General features: G+C 40.1%; 1 protein-coding gene across 4 annotated transcripts; it reads right to left on the bottom strand.

Moving 5' to 3' along the window:
- Nucleotides 1–868: 868 nt before the first annotated feature.
- kynu (kynureninase) lies at nt 869–24,659 on the bottom strand. 4 transcript variants are annotated; one of them, XM_022673440.2, is made up of 15 exons: nt 24,518–24,659; nt 20,811–20,863; nt 20,092–20,278; nt 19,869–19,989; nt 19,063–19,145; nt 18,892–18,953; nt 18,731–18,802; nt 16,885–16,959; nt 16,555–16,701; nt 14,652–14,750; nt 13,030–13,103; nt 12,834–12,886; nt 11,281–11,366; nt 9,647–9,877; nt 869–1,358 (listed from the first exon to the last, which is right to left on the bottom strand). In XM_022673440.2, exons 3-15 carry the CDS (start codon nt 20,258–20,260, stop codon nt 1,236–1,238), a joined length of 1,395 nt encoding a protein of 464 aa, XP_022529161.1. In that variant the 5' UTR covers nt 20,261–20,278; nt 20,811–20,863; nt 24,518–24,659; the 3' UTR covers nt 869–1,235. The 4 variants fall into 4 exon arrangements, with proteins under 4 accessions (XP_022529161.1, XP_022529159.1, XP_022529162.1 ...); XM_022673438.2 differs by having other exon boundaries at nt 20,811–20,901; XM_022673441.2 differs by lacking the exon at nt 20,811–20,863.
- Between the last annotated feature and the right edge of the window lie 213 nt (nt 24,660–24,872).

Raw genomic sequence — 24,872 nt, forward strand, 5'->3', positions numbered from 1 at the left:
AAGCTGGTATGTAGCTGGTTTAGCTGGTTGGCCATCTTGGACAAGTTGGTTAGAGCTGGTTTTTCCAGTAGAGTAAGTAAAAGTTAAATGACCTATTTTAAAACTACTTTAAAAACGACAAATTACTTATAAAATCTACTTAAATACAGTAACGTGAGCGAATGTAATTTGTTACTTTCCACCTCTGGTCTACCAGTATAATAACCACATTGGTTAACCAACATGACCAGTATATCCATTTTGGTCAACCAACACTTAGGCTGGGTGTTGAGTGGTCCAGCGGTCTAAAGCACTGTCACACTGATCGGGAGATCGCTGGTTTGAATGGCAGTCATGTAGCTCGCCATCAGTCGCCAGAGCCCTGAGAGAGCACAATTGGCCTTGCTCTCTCTGGGTGGGTAGATGGTGCTCTTTCCCCTTATCACTCCTAGGGTAATGTCAATCAGCACAAGGTGTCTGTGAGCTCATGTAGAGGAACCGAGTAGCTGTGCACATGCAAGTGCACTTGCATGTGTCGGAGGAGGCATGTGCTAGTCTTCACCCTCCTTGTGTTGTGGATGGGGGATATACAGCTAACTAGAAGCTGAATGGATAGGACAATTGGCCTAGCTAAATTGGGAGAACATGTGAAAAATATATAAATAAATCATATAAAAAAAACATTACAGGTGGCTGAGACTCGCATCGACTTCAGTTGCAGAAAATCAAATGTCTTTTTTTTTATTTTGTGTGGAATCTGGTAGTGTAAACTCTTTATTGACTCCTCCATGTTGACGTTTGAATCTCCTAGGTAAGGCAAGTCACTTGCATGATGGCGTGTCATGTAGTGTAACTAAGGCTTAAACAGCAAAAAAAATGCATAAAAAGGTTTTAATTTTCACAATTTTGTTTATTTCATCATTTTCCTATTAATCTTTTCCTTTTCATTTTTAGTATGGCTTTTTCATTTTCCTTTAACCCTTTGAGGCACAAACGGAAAATTTGTTTCAAAATACCTATTGATTTACTGATATATGACTTACAAAGCTGATTTTAGGGTGTGATTTTTTTTTGTTGCATATCTTACAGATTGTACATCACTTTGTGTGTGATACATTACAAGTGTTGCCAGAAAAGATCAATTATTTTTGAAAATGTAAAGATTTCACTTTAACCACAACTGCAAAGTAAGAAACTGAAAAACAAGAACACAGTCACCACCGTGCCTCAAAGGGTTAATCAATGCTCTATAGATGTCAGTCTTTGTTGCTGGCAGCCAGCGCTGATCCCAGGACAGTGATGAAGCGATGGACATCAGAGAAGGAGTTGTAGAGTGGAACAGGAGCTACACGCAGAACGTTGGGCTCCCTCATATCACACTGCAACAGATAAAGGAGAGAGGAGAGTAAGGAACCCTGAGAATAGAAGGCTTTTTTCAGTGCAGACCCAGAATCAGTTCATCTCGATTCTAATTAGAGCCAGTTAGTTGATGATATTAGTCTGATTTTGAAACAGATGTTTTTAATGGTGATAAATATACTGTGGTGAAGTTTACTAACATGCCGAAGGTGTTACCTCAAAGGATGGCTTAAGAACACTCACCTGTATACACAACACCTGTATAAGTTTTGAGGTGTTATTTTTGTAAGTGATCATGGCAAGACTACAAGAATTTTGGAATTTTGGGCTATGATCTAAAAGTGCTCATGATTATGATCTCTACGTGCATATCCAGCAGATCAGTGCAGCATTCTTTAGAAGTTAAATCATAAGTCTTCAAACAGACTATGTCAAAAAATGCATATTAGTAAGGCTCTTTTAGACTGGAGACGCTATTTTAGCGATCTTTATGCAATCTTAACCTTTTTAGGCCCTGCATCCATTACAATGGACATCATGTATTTTCTTTATTTTTAAATAATACTTGAAGTAGATGTTTAAATAGCTGTCTATCAGAAAAAGACCATGAACCAGCCATTGAACAAGTTTATAAATTGATGAAAGTGTAGCCCACTGCAAAACACTGGAAAAATAGTAGTACGTGAGCAACTGGAGGAAAGGAACAACTAATTGTTACTAATTTTTGTGATTTTATCCCTTTTTAATCATGTTTTTTTGAAATAAAAAGATCAATATAAAATATTAAATATTACACACAGGCTTCCAATGCAATGGGAATAAAAAAAATTAAATATTTGAGTTGATTGTATATATTTGCTGTATAGATTTTGTATGGTACAATATTATATGGCGGGGTATTTAATTAGAATTCAGTTCGGTTTGGACAGGCCAAGGTCCGGTCCGATTTTTACTTGTGTTATGATTCAGTGCTATTTTCTGTAAGGTTGTTTAAACTATGATAAAAAACATATATAATAATAATAATAATAATTATTATTATTATTATTATTATTATAATAATATTAATAATAATAAAACTCTCTGGAAAGATTTTGTATACATTCGTCACCTGTCTCTCTGTCGCGCTCGGCGTGACTTTAGTTTCCACCCGTTCTCCTTTTTCTGCTCGTTCTTGGGCTCCCTATCTCCTTATAAAGCCGTTTTTTCACGGCCGCGTCCCAATTCAATAGCCGGAGCAGCGGGACCGCGACCCAGGTTCGATCCCGCATGAGGAGCGGTGTTTTTATTTATTTATTTTTTCCTTACCGCATCTGCACAGATCAGGGGTGCGTTTCCCAGACAACGATGGAGCCAAGCATTGAATTAACGCGGTACGATGCATCATTAAATTAACTAACATCTGAAGTACGATCGTTTCCAGAAATCATTGTACAGTCGAATTGTGCAAACCATCGAGATGTGCTTCTTAACACCAGTGCCCATGCGTGGAAACATTTTTTATTTATTTATTATTTTTTATGATTATTCTGTTCTTCTTGGGTGCATTAAACAACCAGAAACCCCTTGCCATTATTTGTCTGAGTATTACAAATGCGTAAATGACAGTTAATAATAATAAAAATAATAATAAGTGTGCAATGAAAAAGAAATACGGGTTATAATCACCCTAATAACCCTAAACTGTCTCCTGATATTTTGATTCAGGCTTTCCAAATATCCTACCGAAAGCATGTTTAAATATGGGGCTTTTTCTAGCAATTTTAAGTTTAAATATACACTAGGGTAGCACTGTTTGACAGGGTAGCAAAACTCGACACAACACTGGATGGAAGCCTAGTTCGAATCCCAGTCGTGGTTTTATTCTCTTAATGTTTTTTTCATAATGGCAATTATTGTTCTCATTTTAAAAAATATCTATTAATGTAGCCTACATATTTCTACGTATTTCCTGTTATATATATTATTTGACAAAGGCTAATTGATAACATCTGTATAGGCCTAGAAACACACAAGTTGCAGTAAGTAAATGATACATTTTCTTTATTCACACTCTGTCTGGCCCTGTTACCTCCAGAGGAGTAATTAGGTAATTCAAAACACCTGCTTATTACATGTCTCTATAATTTTCACTTTTATTTTAAGACACTTTTTACTTGTTATGAATATATTATTAAAAGGCACATTCTTGCCTACTGTATGGATACATTTGTTTCTTGGGTACAAACAATGCAAATATACCCTCAAAGGTCCTTAAGGTACAGGTTTTCACGTTAAGGCCATTTTAGAGTATCACCCAAGTGACAGCTACCCTTATTCAGAGAGTGCATATAGCACCATGGGTTTAAAAAAATACACTTATTCATAAATGTTCACAGCACTAGTTATCTTTACTCAAGATATGCCTGCATGAATAATTGACATACATTTTAGCTAAAGAGCACTTCTTACATTTTCAAAATACATTTGGGTACTGAATGTGATTATTCCCCCTAGGCGCACATGGGTAAAGTAAAGTAAAGTGACTCAATAAATGTAATAAACGCAAACATAAAAAAAATAATTAGGTACATGTTCAAAACACGTCTTAAATTCTTGTGCAGCAATATTAATGTGATTTATCAGCTTTCTGAATCCTACCATCCATCGTCTGCACTAATCACCAGAAACGTAGCTCATAACGACAGGTCTAGAGCTGTAGTTGGAACGACGCAGCTGAACCACGGTAGTTGCGAACATTCGCTGGAACTACGGTTCTGGGAAACACCTGAGTAGCTTAACTAAGGGTCGCACTTTGTAAGTTACTAACGTGGTTACCTCCATAGTTCCAACCACGCTTTTGGGAAACACCTGCGTTGCAGCTGCATAGTCCAGACTATGTAAGTTGCTAACGCACTTAGCAACTACGCTTTTGGGAAACAGACCCCAGATTGGCAGAAGAGAGCGTTTGATTATCTTACACCACACGTGATTGGTCTGTGAGTTTACTGCGCCGCAAAGCACGTATACAATTAAATACTTCTCAGTAGGGCTGAACGATTAATTGCATTTGCGATAATCTCGCGATATTTTAAAAAGAGATTCTCTAACCGCACAGGCTGCGATTTGACTGGTCACGTGACTTGGGAGCGAGCCGAGCCGAGGACGAGCGGAGCATACCAGAGCAGAAGGCAGGGAGGTGGAGAAGTGAAGTCAACATAGCGCACTGGCACTATTTGGTCCGGTTAAAACGAACTCTGGTCCGTTTGTAACTTTAGTGCGGTTCGATTGAGCAGGTGTGAAAACAGTAATCACACTCGGGTGTGGATCAAAAGAACCGGACCGAGACCAGCTAGAGGAGGTGGTCTGCGCTGCATTCACCTCTCACAGCCGCGTGACTCTGTTTATTATGTATAAATCTGCGCTGCACGCAGAAACACTGTGTTTGAAAGTGCAGCGTTTCAGCGTTCAGTGTTAAAGCACAGATATTTGCGCTGGAACACAAAATCTTCTCGTTGTATTTACTTTTTTCGTATATTTATATTTAACATACTCCCGTGTCAGACAGCTCTGACCAATCAGAGGACACAGGCTGCTCTGGTTTATTGATGCGCATTTTGGTGCGTTTACATTTATGCCTATGTGAAACCAGACCGAACAGAGCGAGAAAACGCTCCAAGTAAACGAACTCATTAACTGATTCGGACCAGAGAAACGAACTACAGGTGTGAAAACGCCAGTATAAGAGGGGCAGCACATCAGTTGTGTGGAATTACACTGGCTTTAAAAAAGAAGATGCTGCTCAACGTCAGGTACTGTGCTAAACGTGCCTTGCTACTGTTGCTACGATGCGAGGTAACACTACAAACCTTTTTCAGCATTTAAAAAAACACCACAAAGCCTCGTATGTTGTTTGCAAGGCTAAAATGCCAAGGACCAGTGCTGCATCTTCAAATACAGAAAATAACAAGTTGGTTAAAGCAGATTCTTTGTGTTTTTTGCACTTTAATTTTTTATGATGTTACTAGCTGGAGAGCAGTAAGTCTATTGTGACTGGTGAAAAGGAAAAGCTATTTATCTATTTATTTTTCTATTAAAAAATGGTAAAAAGGAAAAGCATAGATTTGTTTGCTCTATTGTTATCTGTGCTTTAAATAAATCTGACATTGTTTATTATTAAACAGATTGATTTATTGCTTCTGTTTGTTAAAAAATTGTTACGCTGGGGTGTGTGAAGGAGGAGGAGGACGTAAGTGCAAAGATAATTATTTATTAAATAAACAAAACAAACACAGAAACGAAAACGGAATACATAAACTAAGGCGAAGATTAAGGTAAAGACTGGGATACAAACACTAGGATACAAGGCTAGGATACTGAGGCTAAACACTATAAACGGGAAACACGGTTAGACTTACAGACTAGAAAACACAAAAGACTCGACACAGCATGTACAAACAGAGGGGCTTAAATACAGGAAGAACACCTGGGCAGGGCTGATGAGGGGGCAGGGCTACAAATAAAACACAGGTGAGAACACTGATGGCTAGGGCAGGGCTAGGACGGTGACAGATACACAACAGAAACACATGGCTGTGAACACATGACAGGAAAACAGAGGGGAGGAGCACTAGGGAACAAATGAGGGAGAAACATAACACTGACATGGGCTAAGGTGTAACATAACCCCCCCTCAACGGCGCCACTTCCAGAGGCGCCGAGAGAGAGGGAACAGGGACTGGACAGGGGACACGAACAGAGACTGGACAGAGGACTGGACAGGGAATGGAAACTGGACAGGAGACGTAGACCGGGCAGGGAACTTGACATGGGACGGAGACTGGAACGTAGACTGGGACGGGGACAGGACACATGGCTGAACAGGGGACTGGACAGGAGACAGAGACTGGACAGGGGACCGAACAGGAGACGGAGACTGGACAGGGAACAGAGACTGGGACTGGACAGGGGACCGAACAGGAGACGGAGACTGGACAGGGGACAGGACACAGGGCTGGACAGGAGGCTGGACACAGGGCTGAGACTGGACAGCGGGCTGGACAAAACTGGACCGGGGAACTGGAACAAATACCTGGACAGGGACGGACACAAACACAGTGACAGGGACGGTAACAGGAAAACCACCGGGGACAGGAACGGGAACAAACACAGACACGGGGACCAGGACAGGGAGAGACATGGGTACAAACGCAACTTGGGGATGCCCAGGACTGGCTAAAGTCTGTGGGGTAGTTAGAGGGGCCAGCCTGGGCACAGTTCTTGGGCAGAGGTCCGGGGGCCTTGGGGCGGGCCTAGGAGCCCGTGACCTGGGAGCAGGCCTGGGGATAGGCCTGGGGGCATACAAAGTTCTGGGAGTGGGCACAGGGTCAGAGGCGGCCGGAGCCGCGGGCACAGGGTCAGAGGCAGTGGGTACCACATGAGCGGCAGGCACTGCAGACACAGGAGCTGAGGCTGTAGCAGCGGGAGCTGCTGGTGCTGGGGCTGAGGCTGTAGCAGCGGGAGCTGCTGGTGCTGGGGCTGAGGCTGTAGCAGCGGGAGCTGCTGGTGCTGGAGCTGAGGCTGTAGCAGCGGGAGCTGCTGGTGCTGGAGCTGTGGCAGCAGGTGCTGGAGCTGGAGCTGTGGCAGCAGGTGCTGGAGCTGGAGCTGTGGCAGCAGGTGCTGGAGCTGGAGCTGTGGCAGCAGGTGCTGGTGCTGGAGCTGAGGCTGTAGCAGCGGGTGCTGCTGGTGCTTGAGCTGAGGCTGGAGCAGCGGGTGCTGCTGGTGCTTGAGCTGAGGCTGGAGCAGCGGAAGCTGCTGGTGCTTGAGCTGGAGCTGAGGCTGGAGCAGCGGAAGCTGCTGGTGCTTGAGCTGGAGCTGAGGCTGGAGCAGCGGAAGCTGCTGGTGCTTGAGCTGGAGCTGAGGCTGGAGCAGCGGGTGTAGCTTGAGCAGGCGCGGCGGGTGTAGCTTGAGCAGGCGCGGCGGGTGCAGCTTGAGCAGGCGCGGCGGGTGCAGCTTGAGCAGGCGCGGCGGGTGCAGCTTGAGCAGGCGCGGCGGGTGCAGCTTGAGCAGGCGCGGCGGGTGCAGCTTGAGCAGGCGCGGCGGGTGCAGCTTGAGCAGGCGCGGCGGGTCTAGGAGCTCGTGACCTGGGAGTAGGCACAGGAGCAGGGGCTGGACCCCCAGGCACAAGAACTGGGGTAACAGCGGGCACAAAGTCAGAGGCGGCCGGGGCCGCGGGAACTGGGTCAGAGGCGGCCGGAACCGCGGGAACTGGGTCAGAGGCGGTCGGGGCCGCGGGAACTGGGTCAGAGACGGCCGAGGCCGCGGGAACTGGGTCAGAGGCGGCCGGGGCCGCGGGAACTGGGTCAGAGGCGGCCGGAGCCGCGGGCACAGAGTCAGAGGCGGCCGGGGCCGCGGGAACTGGGTCAGAGGCGGCCGGAGCCGCGAGCAGCGCTGATCCAGAGGCGGCCGGAGCCGCGAGCAGCGCTGAAACAGAGGCGGTGGGTCCTGCTGGCGTGAGCGCGGCAGGCACCGCGGGTACAAAGTCAGAGGCGGCCGGAGCCGCGAGCAGCGCTGATCCAGAGGCGGCCGGAGCCGCGAGCAGCGCTGAAACAGAGGCGGTGGGTCCTGTTGGCGAAGAAGCCGCTTCAGCGGGAGCCGAGAGTGCGGCTGCCGCCAAGATCCGGACTGGAGCCGCAGATTCAGTAGTGGGCGTGGTTGTAAACACCGCTCCGGAGCTTGCTTCCGGAGCCGGAGTCGACGATCTGGAAGTCGGCCGGGCTGGTGAGCTGGAAGCCGGCCGGGCTAGAGAGCTGGACGCCGGCCGAGCTGGAGTGCTGAAAGTCAGCCGCGCTGGAGAGCTGGAAGTCGGCCGCGCTGGAGAGCTGGAAGCCGGCCGAGCTGGAGTGCTGGAAGTCGGCCGGGCTGGAGAGTGCGGTGGAGCTAACATGCTAGTTAGCTTAGCTGGAGCTGGGCCGACACTCTCCACCCCACGGAGAGGCGCCGGGAGCGGTTCATCCCCCCGAATTAGCTCCGCGAGGAACCGGAGATACGCCAGGTCCGCCTTCCTCGTGGCATTCCACTTTGCTACGTCCATATTTCGGTCGAGTCTTATGTTACGCTGGGGTGTGTGAAGGAGGAGGAGGACGTAAGTGCAAAGATAATTATTTATTAAATAAACAAAACAAACACAGAAACGAAAACGGAATACATAAACTAAGGCGAAGATTAAGGTAAAGACTGGGATACAAACACTAGGATACAAGGCTAGGATACTGAGGCTAAACACTATAAACGGGAAACACGGTTAGACTTACAGACTAGAAAACACAAAAGACTCGACACAGCATGTACAAACAGAGGGGCTTAAATACAGGAAGAACACCTGGGCAGGGCTGATGAGGGGGCAGGGCTACAAATAAAACACAGGTGAGAACACTGATGGCTAGGGCAGGGCTAGGACGGTGACAGATACACAACAGAAACACATGGCTGTGAACACATGACAGGAAAACAGAGGGGAGGAGCACTAGGGAACAAATGAGGGAGAAACATAACACTGACATGGGCTAAGGTGTAACAAAAATACTTGAGAAGACATAAAGAAAATCGCATTTTAAATCGCAATCGCAATTTATAGATAAAAAATTGCAATTAGATTATTTTCCAAAATCGTTCAGCCCTACTTCTCAGTAGTTTATCGGTCTAGGTCCGCAATGGACAACGTTTAGGTCCGGACCCAGACCGCGGTCCGCCTATTAGTGACCCTGGTTATATGGAGTCTTTTTTCTGTGCATTACAGACAAAAGAAACAGCATTATTATTTTTTCTTCCATCACTGGATATAATTTAGGTCTGAAAGGGTTAATCCTAAATTTAGAGTGTGTCAGTGTGTCTTTACTATCATAACGATGGGAAAAGTACACACTGCTCGTCTCGAAACATGCAAAAGCTATGCACTTAATCTCTTAATTACTCATGGGTGCGTTTTGGGCGTAACGTGAGTGTTGACGTCTGTGTAGGTTATTTTTAGTTAGTAGCGCACCTGTGTTTTCTGTTGTTAAGATAGCAATATGGCAGAAATGTACCTAAGCACACCTTATTTCAAGACCACCAAGCCCATCAGCATAGTTATACAGTAACAGGTACTGTTGCTATTTAAGCAATGCAGTTGCATGGTGTGAAAATAGACTGTTGGGCGGGGTTTAAAATAGCAATTATAATAGTAAATGTAACAGCAGCATCTGATATACGAAAAAATCATTCATATCTGTGGGGACAAACACTTGGGACAGAGAGTCAGATAGAGATTTTAGCAGCAAATAGAACTCACAGCTACTCCTCTCTTCTCCAGCTCTTTAAAGACAGCTCGGATGGGTAGAGAGAAAGACAGGGACAGCTGGCATCCTCTCTCTGCTGGGTTGCTGGGTGTGATGATGTGAACACAGGGCTTATGGGGGTCCGATGCCTTCTTACTGTAGTAGTGCTTGAGGAGGTATTCCAGATAGCCAGTCAACAGTATAGACTTCTTCCTCAGATCCTTCATGGTGGTCTGATTAAAGATCTGATGAAGCAAAACAATGTTGTTATATAATAATAATAATAATAATAATAATAATAATAATAATAATAATAATAATAATAATAATAATAATAATAATAATAATAATTGAACCGATTAAGTAGAAGGAATGAGGAATGAAAAAAAAAAACAAATAGATGAGTGTGTCAGTATTCCTGTGAATTAGCCCTTGGTTGTGACCAACAATAATTGGGAGAAAAAGGAAGGAATAATGGATGTAAAAACAACAAACAAAGAGTACTGTGGGTGAGTTTAGCTTACCTAATCTAATGGAATTCAAGAAATACTGTGACTGTTGGAAAAGTGCTATTATGCTATGGCTTTGTTATGCTTTCCTCTGTCTTCCAAGCTGATCCGGACTCCATTACCCAGAAGATGACACTCACTTGGTCTCAGTCTCCTGACTATTGATTTTTTCATCTGCTTCTCCATCTATTTATACTCTCTCCTTTGTTCAGTTCATTGGCAAGTTTTGACTCGCCACATAGCATTACTAGCATTCCTGTCACTCTTTTTTGACCTTTATTTTTGACTCTGAATTTTCACCTAGCCCTTGTTTGCTAAGTTGTCCGGCCTTGCATCTTTTGGTAAGTCCTGTTTAGCCTTTATCCTACTCTTGTTGTATCCTAGTTTTTTTTTTTAACCTGCATGTGTCTGACCTCTGTCCAGTCCTGACAGCTTAAACATATGTGAAAATGAATAGGAGTGAACTGAAGGAACAAGGGATCAACAAAAACAATAAAAAGGATGAAAATGAGGCTGAGATTTGTTTGGGCGGAAAATGGAAGTCAATTGGAATAACGAGGGATGATCATAAAATGACAAATAAACAAGTGCAGATCAAAACAAATTTAAATTTGTTCTAAAAGGCCTACATTAAGATGGTATATTAGAAATGGTGTGCATTAGTTTATTATATTCTATGTGTACTCACAATCAGAGCAAACAATCTCACGTTAAAACACTGTTGTTATCTTGAAATTTATGAGATATGTTGGGTTATGGCAGAAATTTAAGAAGAAGAGAAAAAAACGGATCACAATTGTAGTTGACCATGGATTAAGCATAACAATCCATTGTCTTAACCAGTACTGTTCAGTAAACAATCTAGGGGATGTTTCACAGTAGAATATAACATAAGCCTGAGGACTGTCCACTAGGAATGTTCCTCTGCTTAATGCATATTAGACAGCCTCAGAAAACGCAAGTTAACAGCACCCCAAATAAGAGCCACGCAAATGCTTCACAGAGCATATTGATTTGTTTAACACTTTTAAGTTACTACATGATTTCGTATGTGTTCCTTCATAGTCTGGATGAGTTCAGTATTCACTTAAAATGTAGGAAATAAAGTGTAGGTATGTGAGGTAGGCTGATTGGATCACCTCTAGACTGGCCTGTAGAGGGCACACTAGAAGAACAGGTTGATTAGAGAGTCTGTATCCATTCACTCCAGGCTGCAGATCCATCTCTGTAGAAACAGATGTTCCACACATTAAACTGAGTATAAACATAATGCTAATCATCACATACGGTCTAACTGACGCTTGCTCCAACACCCCGGTTGCCGAGTATTATATGGTAATCAGTCAGTTTTACCTCTCGAAATGCCGAGCATAAACTGGAATCAGCTCTGAACAAATTTATATGTCATCTGTGTTTAAATTCTCAGTATTAAATGGGCAGATTTGAGGAAAAAAATCAGAAGTACTTTGTAATTACTGAAGTTTGGGTTTTAGAAAGCTGAGTTTCAGGACATTTGAATTAAACTACACTAACATGCTCAACAGCGTTAAGCTGTGGTGTGTAACTTATTCAGATTAAATCAAGAAAATAACCAGACACTTGGGATGCACCCATTTGATATTAGGATCAGCTATTGGTCCCAATATTAACACCATTAGCTGGATCGGATATTAGATAATTAGGCTGATGCTATATAACCCACTCTAAACCTGTCCTCAACTATTAGCAAGTATATATATATATATATATTTTTTTCTACTAGTCATACCTCTAATTCTTTTCTTCACTGCTGAAACTGAGAATTACTAGAGTTTTTTGAAGGTGTAGAAAACAGTACTCAGCGCTCTCTGGAAAAAATTAAGAGACCACTTCATTTTCTGAATCAGTTTCTCAGATTTTGCTATTTATAGTTATATGTTCAAGTAAAACAAACATTGCTGTTTTATTTCATAAACTACAGACAACATTTCTCCCAAATTCCAAAAAAGGTCATTTAAAGCATTTATTTTAAAAAAAATGGCTGAAATAACAAGAAAGATGTAGAGCTTTCAGACTTTAAATAATGCAAAGAAAACAAGTTCATATTCAATCGATATTTGGTGGAATAACCCTGATTTTTAATCACAGTTTTCATGCATTTTGGCATGTTCTCCCCCACCAGTCTTACACACTGTTTTTGGATAACTTTATGCCACTCCTGGTGCGAAAATTCAAGCAGTTCAGCTTGGTTTGATGGGTTGGGATCATCCATCTTCCTCTTGATTTTATTCTAGAGGTTTTCAATTCGGAAAAAACCTAAGAAACTAATAATTTTTAAAGCTGTATATAATATATATATATATATATATATATATATATATATATATATATATATATATATATATATATATATATATATATATATATATTTACTTTCCTGTTTAAACATGTGACACTCACCAGTTTTCCATATCATGTCTTTTCTGAGATTATATAATAACATTGCAATACTGCAGCAACATATAACATTTGATCAGAATAGTAGTATTTGACTGGAGGCCCACCAGAGGCTCGCATGAATATTCACACTATGCCATAATAATCATTAATAAGCTATCTGAGTACTTTTCATTTAGACTCTTGGTGTAAGGTTCTAAACATTCATTGTGTTCGGCTATGAAAGATAAGGAGAGCCTGCAGTGTTCTGTACTACCATTGGTCATCTGGAATCTTGTCTTCAGGTTGTGCCCCCACCATCCGAGCAGCCTAAAGAAAAGAGAGAAAGAGAGAGAGAGTTTGCAAGAATTGGAGTCATAGAGATAATAGAATCAGGCTTCTGTTTCTCTTACTTAGTGGTTTATATTTAATCTATAAGAAAAGTTATGCATGAGACCATAATCATCACTCACGCAGGTTTGACTCTGTCCACATGCTTCTCATGTATAAACGCTCCAGCCAAGCCCCCAGCTCCAGAATTCACATACTGAACAACAGCACAAGAAGAAATGATTAAATCAATTAAAACAAAAAAATAAATTATTCACACCCAAGCGGTAAAATTCAATACAATTTTATGCATTTTATATAATTTCTTTTTTACTTTTTTGGACAATTCTAGCAAAAATTGGCATTTGATGAAAGCATGGTTGACCTAGAGCAGCAAAAAATTATGTGTTTTTTTCTGTTTCGATATTTCATTAGCTTAAGCTTTACCTCAGCTCAGTATATGAAGACAATAGGGTAAATATTAATATTTTTTAATTGCTGAACATGCAGTTTTCAGTGTCTTCAGTCCCTTGAAATAAAACAGTATAAAAGTTGGGATGTCCCTTTGTCTGCCACGTCTACTACCCGTGGACTCCATTACCCAGAATGCACCAGACTCTAATCACATGCACACGCATGATCTTGTGACACTAAGGCCGTTTCTCAATACACAAGTACACAAGTCTGTACTCCCGTACTTGGCAAGAACGGACTTGGGAAGTTCGGATCGCGAGTGCGGACTCCCGAGAACGGGAGGAATCGGGACAGTTGTTGTGTAATTGGAACAGCTGTGTACTTGATGAGGTCACCCTCTTAGAGGAGCGGAAAGCGTTGTTCCGAAAACGTAGGAGCACATTTTCACCTAGCCACTTTCTTAACAAATAAACCACATATCTGAAGTCTAAACCCCTACATTCTCGCCTAAAAATAACTTAAAACATTGTTTTAGAACACAGCAGTACTATTTTGAAAACGTACAGGTGCTTACAGTTATGTACCTTCTCATCCTGCATGCGAGGTGCATTCTGGGTTATCGGGCTGTAAGAAGAGGGAGGAGCAAGAACACATCCGGGTATTAGTTGTGTACTTGGCTAACTGCGATCTTCTGATTTGGAATAGTACTTGGGCTGCGACTGATGACCTTTTCCAAGTCCACAAGAACACAAGTACAGACAAGAATGCAGATTGAGAAATGACCTAACACATTCCGCTTCAGCTGGCTTTTAGATTGTTTTCACCTCTTCCAAGACATAAATATACCTCATTCCTGTTGCATCCATGCCGAGTATTGTTCTGCTTTCGTCGACATAAGAAACATTCAATTTCATTGTTAATTATTCATATCCATGACCTTTCACCCATTTACCATTTATGTTTGTTTGCCTGACTATCATTGCTAACATTGCCTGTTTTAAACACTCTTTTGGATTGTTCCATTTTTATAAAGGCTCACCACTAGATCTGCGCTTGGTACATCCCTGCCAGACCCTGACACACAGATTTTAAAGGTTTCTTTAGTGTTCCCAAGATGACAGAGTGAACATGTTTAAATTGCTTTATATTTTTATAAAAATAGCTAAATGATTAACTTCATTATTATAAAACATCAACAGTTTAAGAAAATATTACAAAGCTATCCAGGTTTTCTTAAATATGCAAACAAAAAAGGGATTTAAATGAGTGTTCTGTAATTCTTGACCCATAACAACTATGAAACAATAACACTGAGGTATGAATGTACTTAAAACACAGGCACTTTACTGACCTTATATGTGCACCAGCAGGCGAAGTCTACACCCCAGTCATGCAGTCGCAGGTCAGCATTACCCACTGCATGTGCACAATCAAAACCCACATAACAGCCCTTAACACACACAAACACACACACATTACAATAAATGTGGGAAAAAAGAAGGAAATGTAATATAACACTTGATTTAGCTTTTAATTTAAACCAGAGCTGTTCATAAGTCACAAAATACAAGTCCAATCCAACTCAAAAGTCTTTAGGTTAGAGTCTAAGGCAAATTGCTCGTGGTTCTTACACCATGTGATGTCTACTTTCATGCGTTGTGCCCACGCCATTAAAATAGTATTGAAAAGAGTTTAGGAATAAATCTACACTTAGGAGTGTGGTGGTCTGGAAGTGAGATGGGTTCAGGTGAATATCTGGTGTGTTTCTGTCTTGGCAGAGGGAAATACAGGTGTGCCACTGACTGATTTAAACCCTGACAACGGTCAACAGTCAGCCGCCCAATCCTATCTTAGCTACGCAGGCTCAGCATGCGCTCAGCGAAAAAAAAAAAAAACGAAAACTGTTGAAAAAAAAAAAAAACTGAAAGCAGTTTGAAAACAAAAAAAAAAACGAAAATGGGCGGAAAACAAAAAACCCTGAAAATGGGCGGAAAACAGAAACCCGAAAATGGGGAAAAAAAAAAACGAAAAAGGGCAAAAAACAAAAAAAAACAAAATCGGGCAAAAAACAAAAAACAAAAACGGCTTGGGAAAAAAAAGAAAAACGGGCGTAAAACAAAAAAAACAAAAACGGTGGGAAAACAAACACCCGAAAATGGGCGGAAAACAAAAAAAACACAGAAAATGGGCGGAAAACAAAAAAAACCCGGAAATGGGTGGAAAATAAAACCCAAAAGCGGTTGGAAAACAAAAACCCGAAAACAGGCGGAAAATAAAGTTCAGGTGTGAACAAATACAGGTGTGCCACCTACTGATTTAAACCTTGACACCATTCAGACGGCCAGTCCTATTTTAGCTACGCAGGCTCATCATGCACTCAGCATCTTAAGATATGAACGCACCAGAGCGCAACTTACTCTTACAGGGAACGACTACTGATTGCTAAAATAGGGCCCTTAGGCACAATTCTTTAGGCAAGAGTATAAGCCAAGTCAGATATTGTAATGTGTGGGAAACCCCTCAGGCGGAAAACAATAATCTGAAAACAGGTGGAAAACAAAAACCCGAAAACAGGTGGAAAACAAAAAAACTCAAAAACAGGCGGAATACAAAAACCTGAAAACTGTTGGTATACAAAAACCTGAAAACACTTGGAAAACAAAAATACAAAAAAAAACAACAACAAAAAAAAAAACTCAAACCTCGCACCGCTCACACACACAAATGCACACACACACACTCACTCGCTGGATAGAGGAAGTGGGGAGCAGAGCAGAGAGTTGCTCAGCCCTGGCTCCCACAGACGAGAGAGAGAGAGGGATAGGAGAAACTCGAGAAGGGAGGAGAAAGCCAGCTATGCCTTCCTGTCTCACTTCAAGCACAGACAGGAAAACGGCACTTACAGTTGAAAGAGCAGGGAGGAAAAGAGAGCCGGAGCTCAGAGAAAAAAATCCACTTAGATTCACTCTAATGAGCTTCAAAGATCCAGCGCAGAGCGACTGAATCTCAGGGTTTATATGGGGCCAGACCCAGGTGGAGTGGATCAGGTCTGGTTAAAGGGCTCAAGACCTCCTCCTGGTGGCCAGAGGAGCCCTCGGCCGGACCCCAGCCCTTACAGATATCTTTGGGCTAGAGTCTAATTTAAGTCACAAGTGCTTAGACTGGAGTCTAAACTAAGTCAGAAGTCTTTGGGCTAGAATCACAAGACCTGTATAATGTCACTGCAGTAGAGTCTCAGCACTGTATCATCTCACCTGGTTCTGGCCTGCTTTGGTGATGACCTCCATATTGAACAGCTGCCCAGTGTAGTACTGGACTCCACTCAGCATCACCACAGCAATGGAGTGTCCCTCACGCTCTATTGTAGACACAATGTCTTCTGTCCTCAAAGTGTCCTCCCCCTAATGTGGACCAGAATATATCTTAGTGAAACTGCTACAAACTGATTAGTGAAATACTGCAATCCTGTTATTGAGAAACTACTGTAAGTTACTGGTACTATGGAAATAATATGAAATATAAAAGATGTGTAGTTATAAGAATAAAGACCCTATTGCTGTTTTAATGATATAAGGAAGAGTTACCGGTCTGGGTTTAACGAAGAGCATGCTTGTGCTTGGATCAAATCCCCGTAGCCGTATCTGAGATTCCACGGCATACTATAAAATACAAAAAACACACACACACTTTTTGCAATTACATTATTATCTTCATAAAATACATTTTGGTGCAGGTTTGCATAGCCTAGCATAGCAGGTTAGCATAGCCTCAATTAAGCCCTATTAGTAATAGTTACATGGAACAAAAATATAAACACAACAAAATTGGTTTTGCTCAATTTTTCATGAACTGAACTCAAAGATCTTAAACATTTCCTATGGACACAAAAGGACTGGGCATTTTAATGTAAAATAACAAAGATATTCACAGAGGTTTTTTTATTCTAATACGTTTATTCTCTTCTACGCTCGCTGTGGTGTGCTGGGGAGGCAACACGAAGAGGGGAGATGCATCGCGGTTGGACAAGCTGGTCAGAGGGGCCGGGGCAGTGGTTGGAGTGGAGCAGGACTCTCTGGTTACAATAGCTGAGAGAAGGACTTTGGATAAACTGCTTTCTATCATGAACAATGATAGTCACCCACTTCACACCACCATCATGAAGCAGAGGAGTGTGTTTAGTGGCAGACTGCTGTCACAGAGCTGCTGTCACAAAGCTGAAGACTCAGAAGATCCTTCATTCCGAGAGCCATCAGACTCTTTAACTCCTCCCATCGGGGACGGGATGCTGCTGACGACTGAGTTTAATCCAGTCACACCACATGGACATTATTCAAACACTTAATTATGTCATATGTCAATGTCTTTGCACATTGCTCTGTAAATTATTTAATTATTTAATGACCATTAGCAACATCTACTGCACTGCTCCGTTTACAGAGTAGATTTTTACCTTGTATAGTAAGTTATTTATAGCCTTATATATTTTCTATTCTTCTGTGTTTTAATTTATGTTTGAATACATTTCTTATTGTATTGTGTTGTTGCTGCTGGATGCCTAAATTTCCTTCGGGATAAATAAAGTATCTATCTATCTATCTATCTATCTATCTATCTATCTATCTATCTATCTATCTATCTATCTATCTATCTATCTATAGTTACAGTTATACAAACAGTTTCTCTGATATTTTTATAGATATATGTTTGAGTAAAATGAACAGTGTTGTTTAATTCTATAAACTACAGACAACATTTCTTCTAAATTCCAAATACAAATATTGGATTTTAAGATTTTAAGAATTCAAAAATCAGTATTTTGTGCAATAACCCTGTTTTTTAAGCACAGTTTTTATGCATTTTGGCATGTTCTCCTCCACAAGTCTTACATCATACTTCTGGACACATTTATGCACTCCGGGTGCAAAAATTCAAGCAGTTCAGCTTTGTTTGATGGCTTCTGATCATCCATTTTCCTTTTGATTATGTTCCAGAGGTTTTCGATTTAGTAAAATCGAAGAAACTTTGAACTGTGAACTGTGAACTAAGTCCAAATACCAGTTGAAAATGAAATACCAGTTGAAAAATGAAATAAAGAAGGAATCTTAAAAGGGATAAACTAAAAGAGGAAGAGAACAAAGAGAAAGAGAAGTGTGTGTGGGTGTAAGTCAGAGACAGAGAGAAAAAGAGAGGAAAGCAAAGAGTATGCATAATCCATGTGGTGTATACTAAAAAAACTGTATAAATGCTAAAGAAAACACTAGTGCATCACCAGGCTCTGTACAATGAGTGAAATACAGCAAGACATATTATTAATGTGTTAATAAAGTGTTAAAGTTTATAAATTAATCGTGTGTGTTACTGCGCTAATGCCAACAGCACAAATTTTTGGACAGTTGGCGTGTGGGATTATGAGAGTGAGTGTTCACCTACGTGGTCAGATGGAAAGGCTTTGTCCTCCAGAAGTATTTTGTGGCGTGTTGCGATGGGCTGGTAAAAAGCAAGCTGTGCAGAAACACAATCAGAACTTCTTCATTTAAAAAAATGGCAGTATGATGACAACTGTTTATTAAGTGTAGCAGAAATGTATTTACCAGTAGAAGGTGCAGATTGACTGTCAAACCATTCATCAAGGCAACTTCTTCTGGTTTAGCACCTTTATACACACACACACACTTTGTAAAACAGAACAAATGTGCTGCTTTGGATTTCAATATTTTTTTTTAAAGAATAGTTTAATAGAATGCAAGAATCTCACTAATTACCCACAACCTTTGCCATGAGATCCTCCAGATCATTCTCAGCCCAGGCCCAAGGACGTGACCCCATCACGTGACCATGGGCCCCACTGTAAACAACCAGATATTATTATTTTTGTGATGATAGTGACTGACAGACAATTTTTGATCTAAGACAAAAAAAGACTTTGAGGGGATTTAAGAGGTGTGTCACAGTTTTTGTTTTCAGTATTTCTTGATTATTCAGTTAATAACTTAAAGGCACTGAAAAATACATTAAAATTAAGTTAAATTAATTAAATTGAGTATTTAATCAGGTGAGCTAAAATAAAGAACAAAACATTACATTTTAATAGTAAGAGCATTACAAAAACGAGCAAACAATATACGATTTAATTAAGCTGAAATAAAATAATTCAGAATAAAATGTAAACAGGCTAAAATAAAAAGCAATAAAATAAAAAGATAAATAATTAGAATAATAAAATATAAACATGAATAAAGAAATAGAGGACTAAAAAATAAAGTAAAAGTATGAAGAAGCTAAAATAACACCAAACAGAACAGAATATAGGATAAATAGAAGCATAAATTAAATGAAATAAAAAGGTAAAGGCCAAAAATAAACAGGTAATAAAATAAAAAAGGATAAAATTCATAAAAAATAAAATAAATGAAAAGGTAAAACAGAATATTAGATAAATAAAAAGACAAAAGAAAGAAGAGCTCAATCTTTAGGATTTTCTTAAAGGTAGTAAAAGGCTGATAACGGTTTATATCATTTAAAAATGATCATTCAAAATAAAGTGTTACCGAAAGTGAAAATGACTTACATTGTGGCCCATTTCTTCAACTCCTCGTCAATATACTTTTTCACATTTTTGGGCTGTAAGCCAAGAGAGTTCCCCACAAAGTAAATGCAATCTTCTGATCCACCCACAAGCGACAGGTCAGCTGTGGGAAATACAACGGTGCAATGTAAAGCCCTCCAACTTAATCTCACTTAAGGATCAGATCACCTGGCAGCTCTTAGACCTAGCCATCCTGTTCACTTACATGTGGGAAGCTGAGCGACTTTAGGAAACAGGAACTCCTGTCGTAAATGTCTCAGCTTGTCATTCTTGTCAAAATATTCAGCAACTTCCCGAGACGTGGGGCTGCAGTCTAGGTGCTTAGCCACCTTCTCAATGACTTCTCGTGGAGAACCAGCATCCAGAAGGTCCATGACTAAGTTTTAGTTCAACTACAAACGAAAGCAAATAAAGAGAAGTAATGAACGATGAAGTCAAAGTTTGACCTGAGTTGCGTAATGCTCACTGACTTCTATTGGTGCTAATTCTTTGTCCGCAGCTTTGACATACTTGTGGTAGGCTATTGCTAACATCCATGAAGCTGGTTTACAGGGTTAGTGAAGCAATCTTAGTAAACCAGTCTAGGTTCAATTTCCTAGACAGGGATTAAATCTAGTCATAGACTTTTTTTTCAATTAAAAATCTCCATTCTATTTTGTGTAGTCCAAAACTAGCCTTAATCCCTGTCTGGGAAACTGCCCCATAGGCTTTTATGGTGCATAAAGTCCTACAACATAATCACCTTAGATATACAGTACGTAGTCTTGCAGACTCTCCTGTAGTCCAAACCATTTACAGTAATCTGTAATCTGTAGAAACTATACGCTATATTTTAAATGATTACAGATCATCTCAGAGTGGCTGTGCTAAGTTCACACTAGACCCATTTCTTCTCTAAACTTTAAACTTATAAAGTATGCTCACCTTATTGAAGTGCTGAAACGTATTCTCAGTCAGGATCGTGCTGGATTTGGGATCTGTTCCAAACATAAAAGACTGAAAGCGACCTTTAACCCTATGAGTAAATATTAAAGTTAAGCTAATGATTGTCAGCAAGGCTTTCTTTCAGAAGGCCGCACTGGGGTTAACCTGTATTTTCTTGCCATTATGTTTCAAGCTTTCCATACTTTTGGAGCTATTCTCTGAATCGGGTGCTCATTATGTCCCCCAACTTTATTTCAAAGATTGTGAATTAATATAAAACACAAAATGTATTGTAAGTCATCATTTAATAGAACTAATGTACACCTAGCACATAAACAAACAAAAAACGTTAAAAAAAATGTTCCCTTAAGCCCTATCCGGACAGGATTAGTTTCACTGGGGGTCCTGAGGTAATTTTCTCATTTATAGGGGGTTCTCTGTGATTTAATTCCTGTCCAGGTATGTGATTTTCTCAGATGTCCTCTGAGAAAATTACAGACTGAATTACCTACTTTTTCGCTAAACTCTGTGGTCCTCTGGTAATTTTAGTCCTGTCTGAACGCACATCTCAACGTTTCTTCACCTTGCCTTTAATAAAATAGCTATTTGTCCACTGGCACGCACCGTAATTACACTTTGGACGTGTGTTTCCACAGAGATCCACGTTAACACAACAGTGAGTGGAAACGGAGGAGCTACTGAACGCTATTTCATGTGACCATTGTGACTATTTTCAATTGCAGTCTAGATGCAAGAGTTTTACCATGGAGTAGAAGTGTGAAATGTGGATTGTTCCTTCAACCCTGCTTATATTTTCAATACTGTTAAGTTGAATTTGGTTGTTTCTTTATTCTATATTTAATATTTTAAGGATAAAAGGTAATATACTCTTAACATCATGTAAAAGTAGAGGCACAGCAACTAATAAGGGTGCATTTTCCAAAATTGCTGTGTTTTCATTCACAGTTCCCAGTGATGTCAAAGTTAATTTAACAAATTCAGAGTGAAGCTGGTTCTGTGTACAGCAGCGACACTTTATATACAAAAAACAAGCATTCATTAAAATCAATATTTTTTTTAGAACAATAAACCATAAACCACTCACATTAGTTAATATGTTACTACAAAGCTTAAAACTATACAACGTCTGATAGTATACATAAACTACATCTTTTTTACAGCCGTTTTAGTGCATCAGTGCTGCTATTATTCGCCTTCATAACTTCACGGTTCTAATTGATCAAATACAGCAATATAAGGCAAAGCATTAACCAGTTAAGACAACAGAGGCTTAACATGAAACAAAGAGGTTAGCAAAGATGGTATATTATGACCAATTATATTTAGTCATTAAACCAGTTAATTCTCGACATTTAGAAGGATTATTGACTATTTAGCTATTTGAGCATAGCTATTACCCTGAGGTAAAACAACAAAACAAAACAAAAAAACATTATATATATACCATTTATATATATAAATATATATAAAAATGTTATTTTATTTGAACAGAAAAACACATCTGGGGATAAAACATATTAACATATTGTAAGAGTATAGTAACTTGTACTGCATGTTTCACTGTATCAATAAATAAATAAATAACAATTAAAAGTTATTATTGCAATAGTATTGTCATGTACAGAGGCGGTTCTTTAATTAGGCAAACCTAGGCATTTGCCTAGGGCCTCGACAAATCTGTCCTCCATAGGGGCCCCCAAATCTGACCATCCCAGCTACAGTAAATACACCAAAAACAATGTTAATTTGTTACTTATGTAACGTTAAAAAAAAACATATTTCTATTAAAAAAAACAACAGAAATATCAGTAGAATACTGAATTAATGTCTAAATACTAATTGTCCAAACACACATACCCCCCTCCGTTGCTTGCATTGAACTAGTCCATAACATGATGACGTAGCAATGTGCCACACGACGTGACTTCAAACCAAAACAGCGGGAACTGTACGAGACTAGAGTGACAGCTGTCACAGAGAAAATGAAGCGGAGTTATGAAAGTGGTTCTGCTAAACGAAAGAAATGGGCAGAGAGCAAAAGAAATCAGATGCACTGCCAAAATTGACCTCCTTTTTTTTACACCTCCTGGACCGATCAGTGTTTTTGGGGCCAATTCTGATCGCCGATACCGATATTGGGCGGGGCCAAATGCCATATTAATGCCACACAGGTGGCAGGCAAACCTGGTACAGATTCCCCTACTTACATCCACGCCTAAGCAAACACTGGTAATTTACCCTGCTAGTAAATAAACACGAGTGTTACTGACCAAAATAAACGCTTTTAGGAAAGATATAAGTTATGTGTAAATATTTATAAGACAATACCTGACATCTGTTTTAATGACGTTAATAAACCTTGCAGCCGTGGTGTGTCCACTTAACTCCGTAGTTATAAACATCGTGGGGTTAGCAGCGCGCTAACTGACCTGTTTTTAATGTAATCCGAGCAGTGACTCCGTGACGGCTGCTCTAAACTGCTGCTGTTAGCTGCTTGGGCTGAAAGATGAACTGTAGAGAGCTGCTTTATCCGTTTAGTGGGGTTAAAACCTTTATTTTTCTACACAGATGAATTTAAGAAAAGCTGAGCCTGTAGCCCGTGGCTGGGCTGTAGCTCTGACTGAGGAACTGCAGCTTCCTGTAAGCGAGCAGTTTCACCGGTTTCACCAGTTTCATCCACACACAGCTCTGATAAACTGCTTAACCCTAAGCTCCTGAATAGGATCGGCTAAAATCAGAAGAATATCTGCCGATCGCCGATACCGTATTTTGGCTGAAAGTCGGCCGATACCGATACACTGCCGATCGATCGTTCCATCTCTAGTTATTTGGTTTATGTGTGTGTATCATGAATGAGGGCCCCAAAATGGCTAGATCCGCCCCTGGTCATGTATGACCTTTTTTAACATGAGAAAAGCATACATCTGTTTTGTGATATATAAAAAAATAATAAGTATGCAAATTTCAGACAGCCAAAATTACTATTGCCATTCTAGTAGAATCATGAGCTTTTTAGCATTAAATAATTTAATGCCAATAAAACAAATAATAAATCCTGATTACGGTGTGTAGATTTTTTTTAAAATACAAACTTATGTACTAAATAAACAAATGCTTTTTGTAGACTTGATATGTGATAGGCAGGGATTGTAATTATTGTTTTTTATGGAATAAGTAATTTAAATTCTTATTAGTTATTATTTTTTATTTAAATATTTGCCTAATGATACTTTTGTGGTATAATAATGAAAAAATCAGTGGTTCAGATTTCTTCTGGTGATGTGTATTCAGCAGTAGATGCAGGTGCAAAGTCAACAAAGAAGTACTTAAACTGTGCATGTAACTTTGGGAACTAAGAAAAAGTTTGAGAAACGAAACTTCCTTTCTTAAATCTCTAAGATCATTACTTATTGGAAACATCCCTGAATAGATTTTGTGTTAATAGAATTTTGTGTTAATAGTATCAAAACAAAGAAAAAATAAAATTAACTTATATTCTAAGATAAAAAAAAAACTTTTTGGTGCATAAACCCACATTTGTATTCTATAACTGTTCTTCAGAGAAGAACAACAACGTAATAAAGCACTTTAAAGTCCTTTAAAACCCATATCTGAACATTATTAACCTGGCATAATCTACTAATAGAAAAACGAATCGTATTAAAAACAGAATAAGTGTTACATACCTCACTGAACATGCCTCGAGTGCAGTACTTGGAGAAGCTCTGTCAGCTGATAATATCTTGTAAACGGGAAACAAGAACAAATGAAGAACATTTTCACACAGTAAAGTAAAGTAGCTCCTAATCTTTTACACACAGAGAGGTCTTTGGAAAATGAAAGTAAAATCATGAGGCCTGCTTCCTTTTTTTAAGATAAAAAAAACTTTATTGACAATTCTGGTAACAAACAGTGCAGGAAATAAAGATATATCACAATGTTCTAAACTACAGCATAAAAGCATTTGCCAGGTCCTAAATGAACTTAGGAGTGGTTCGCTTATGGTGAGAACATGATCTGGTCTCAATCAAACCCAGCAAT

This window comes from Astyanax mexicanus, chromosome 5, assembly GCF_023375975.1.
Source record: "Astyanax mexicanus isolate ESR-SI-001 chromosome 5, AstMex3_surface, whole genome shotgun sequence".
NCBI lineage: Eukaryota > Metazoa > Chordata > Actinopteri > Characiformes > Acestrorhamphidae > Astyanax > Astyanax mexicanus.

What these genes read in the sequence shown, in the direction of transcription:
- kynu (XM_022673441.2), bottom strand. Translation starts at nt 20,260, where the DNA reads ATGGACCTTCTGGATGCTGGTTCTCCACGAGAAGTCATTGAGAAGGTG. An exon ending in TTGAAGAAATGGGCCACAAT is followed by an intron (nt 19,146 to 19,868) that starts GTAAGTCATTTT and finishes GGTTGTTTACAG; the next exon opens with TGGGGCCCATGGTCACGTGA. An exon ending in CTCTACAGGCCAGTCTAGAG is followed by an intron (nt 9,878 to 11,280) that starts GTGATCCAATCA and finishes TTGCTTCATCAG; the next exon opens with ATCTTTAATCAGACCACCAT.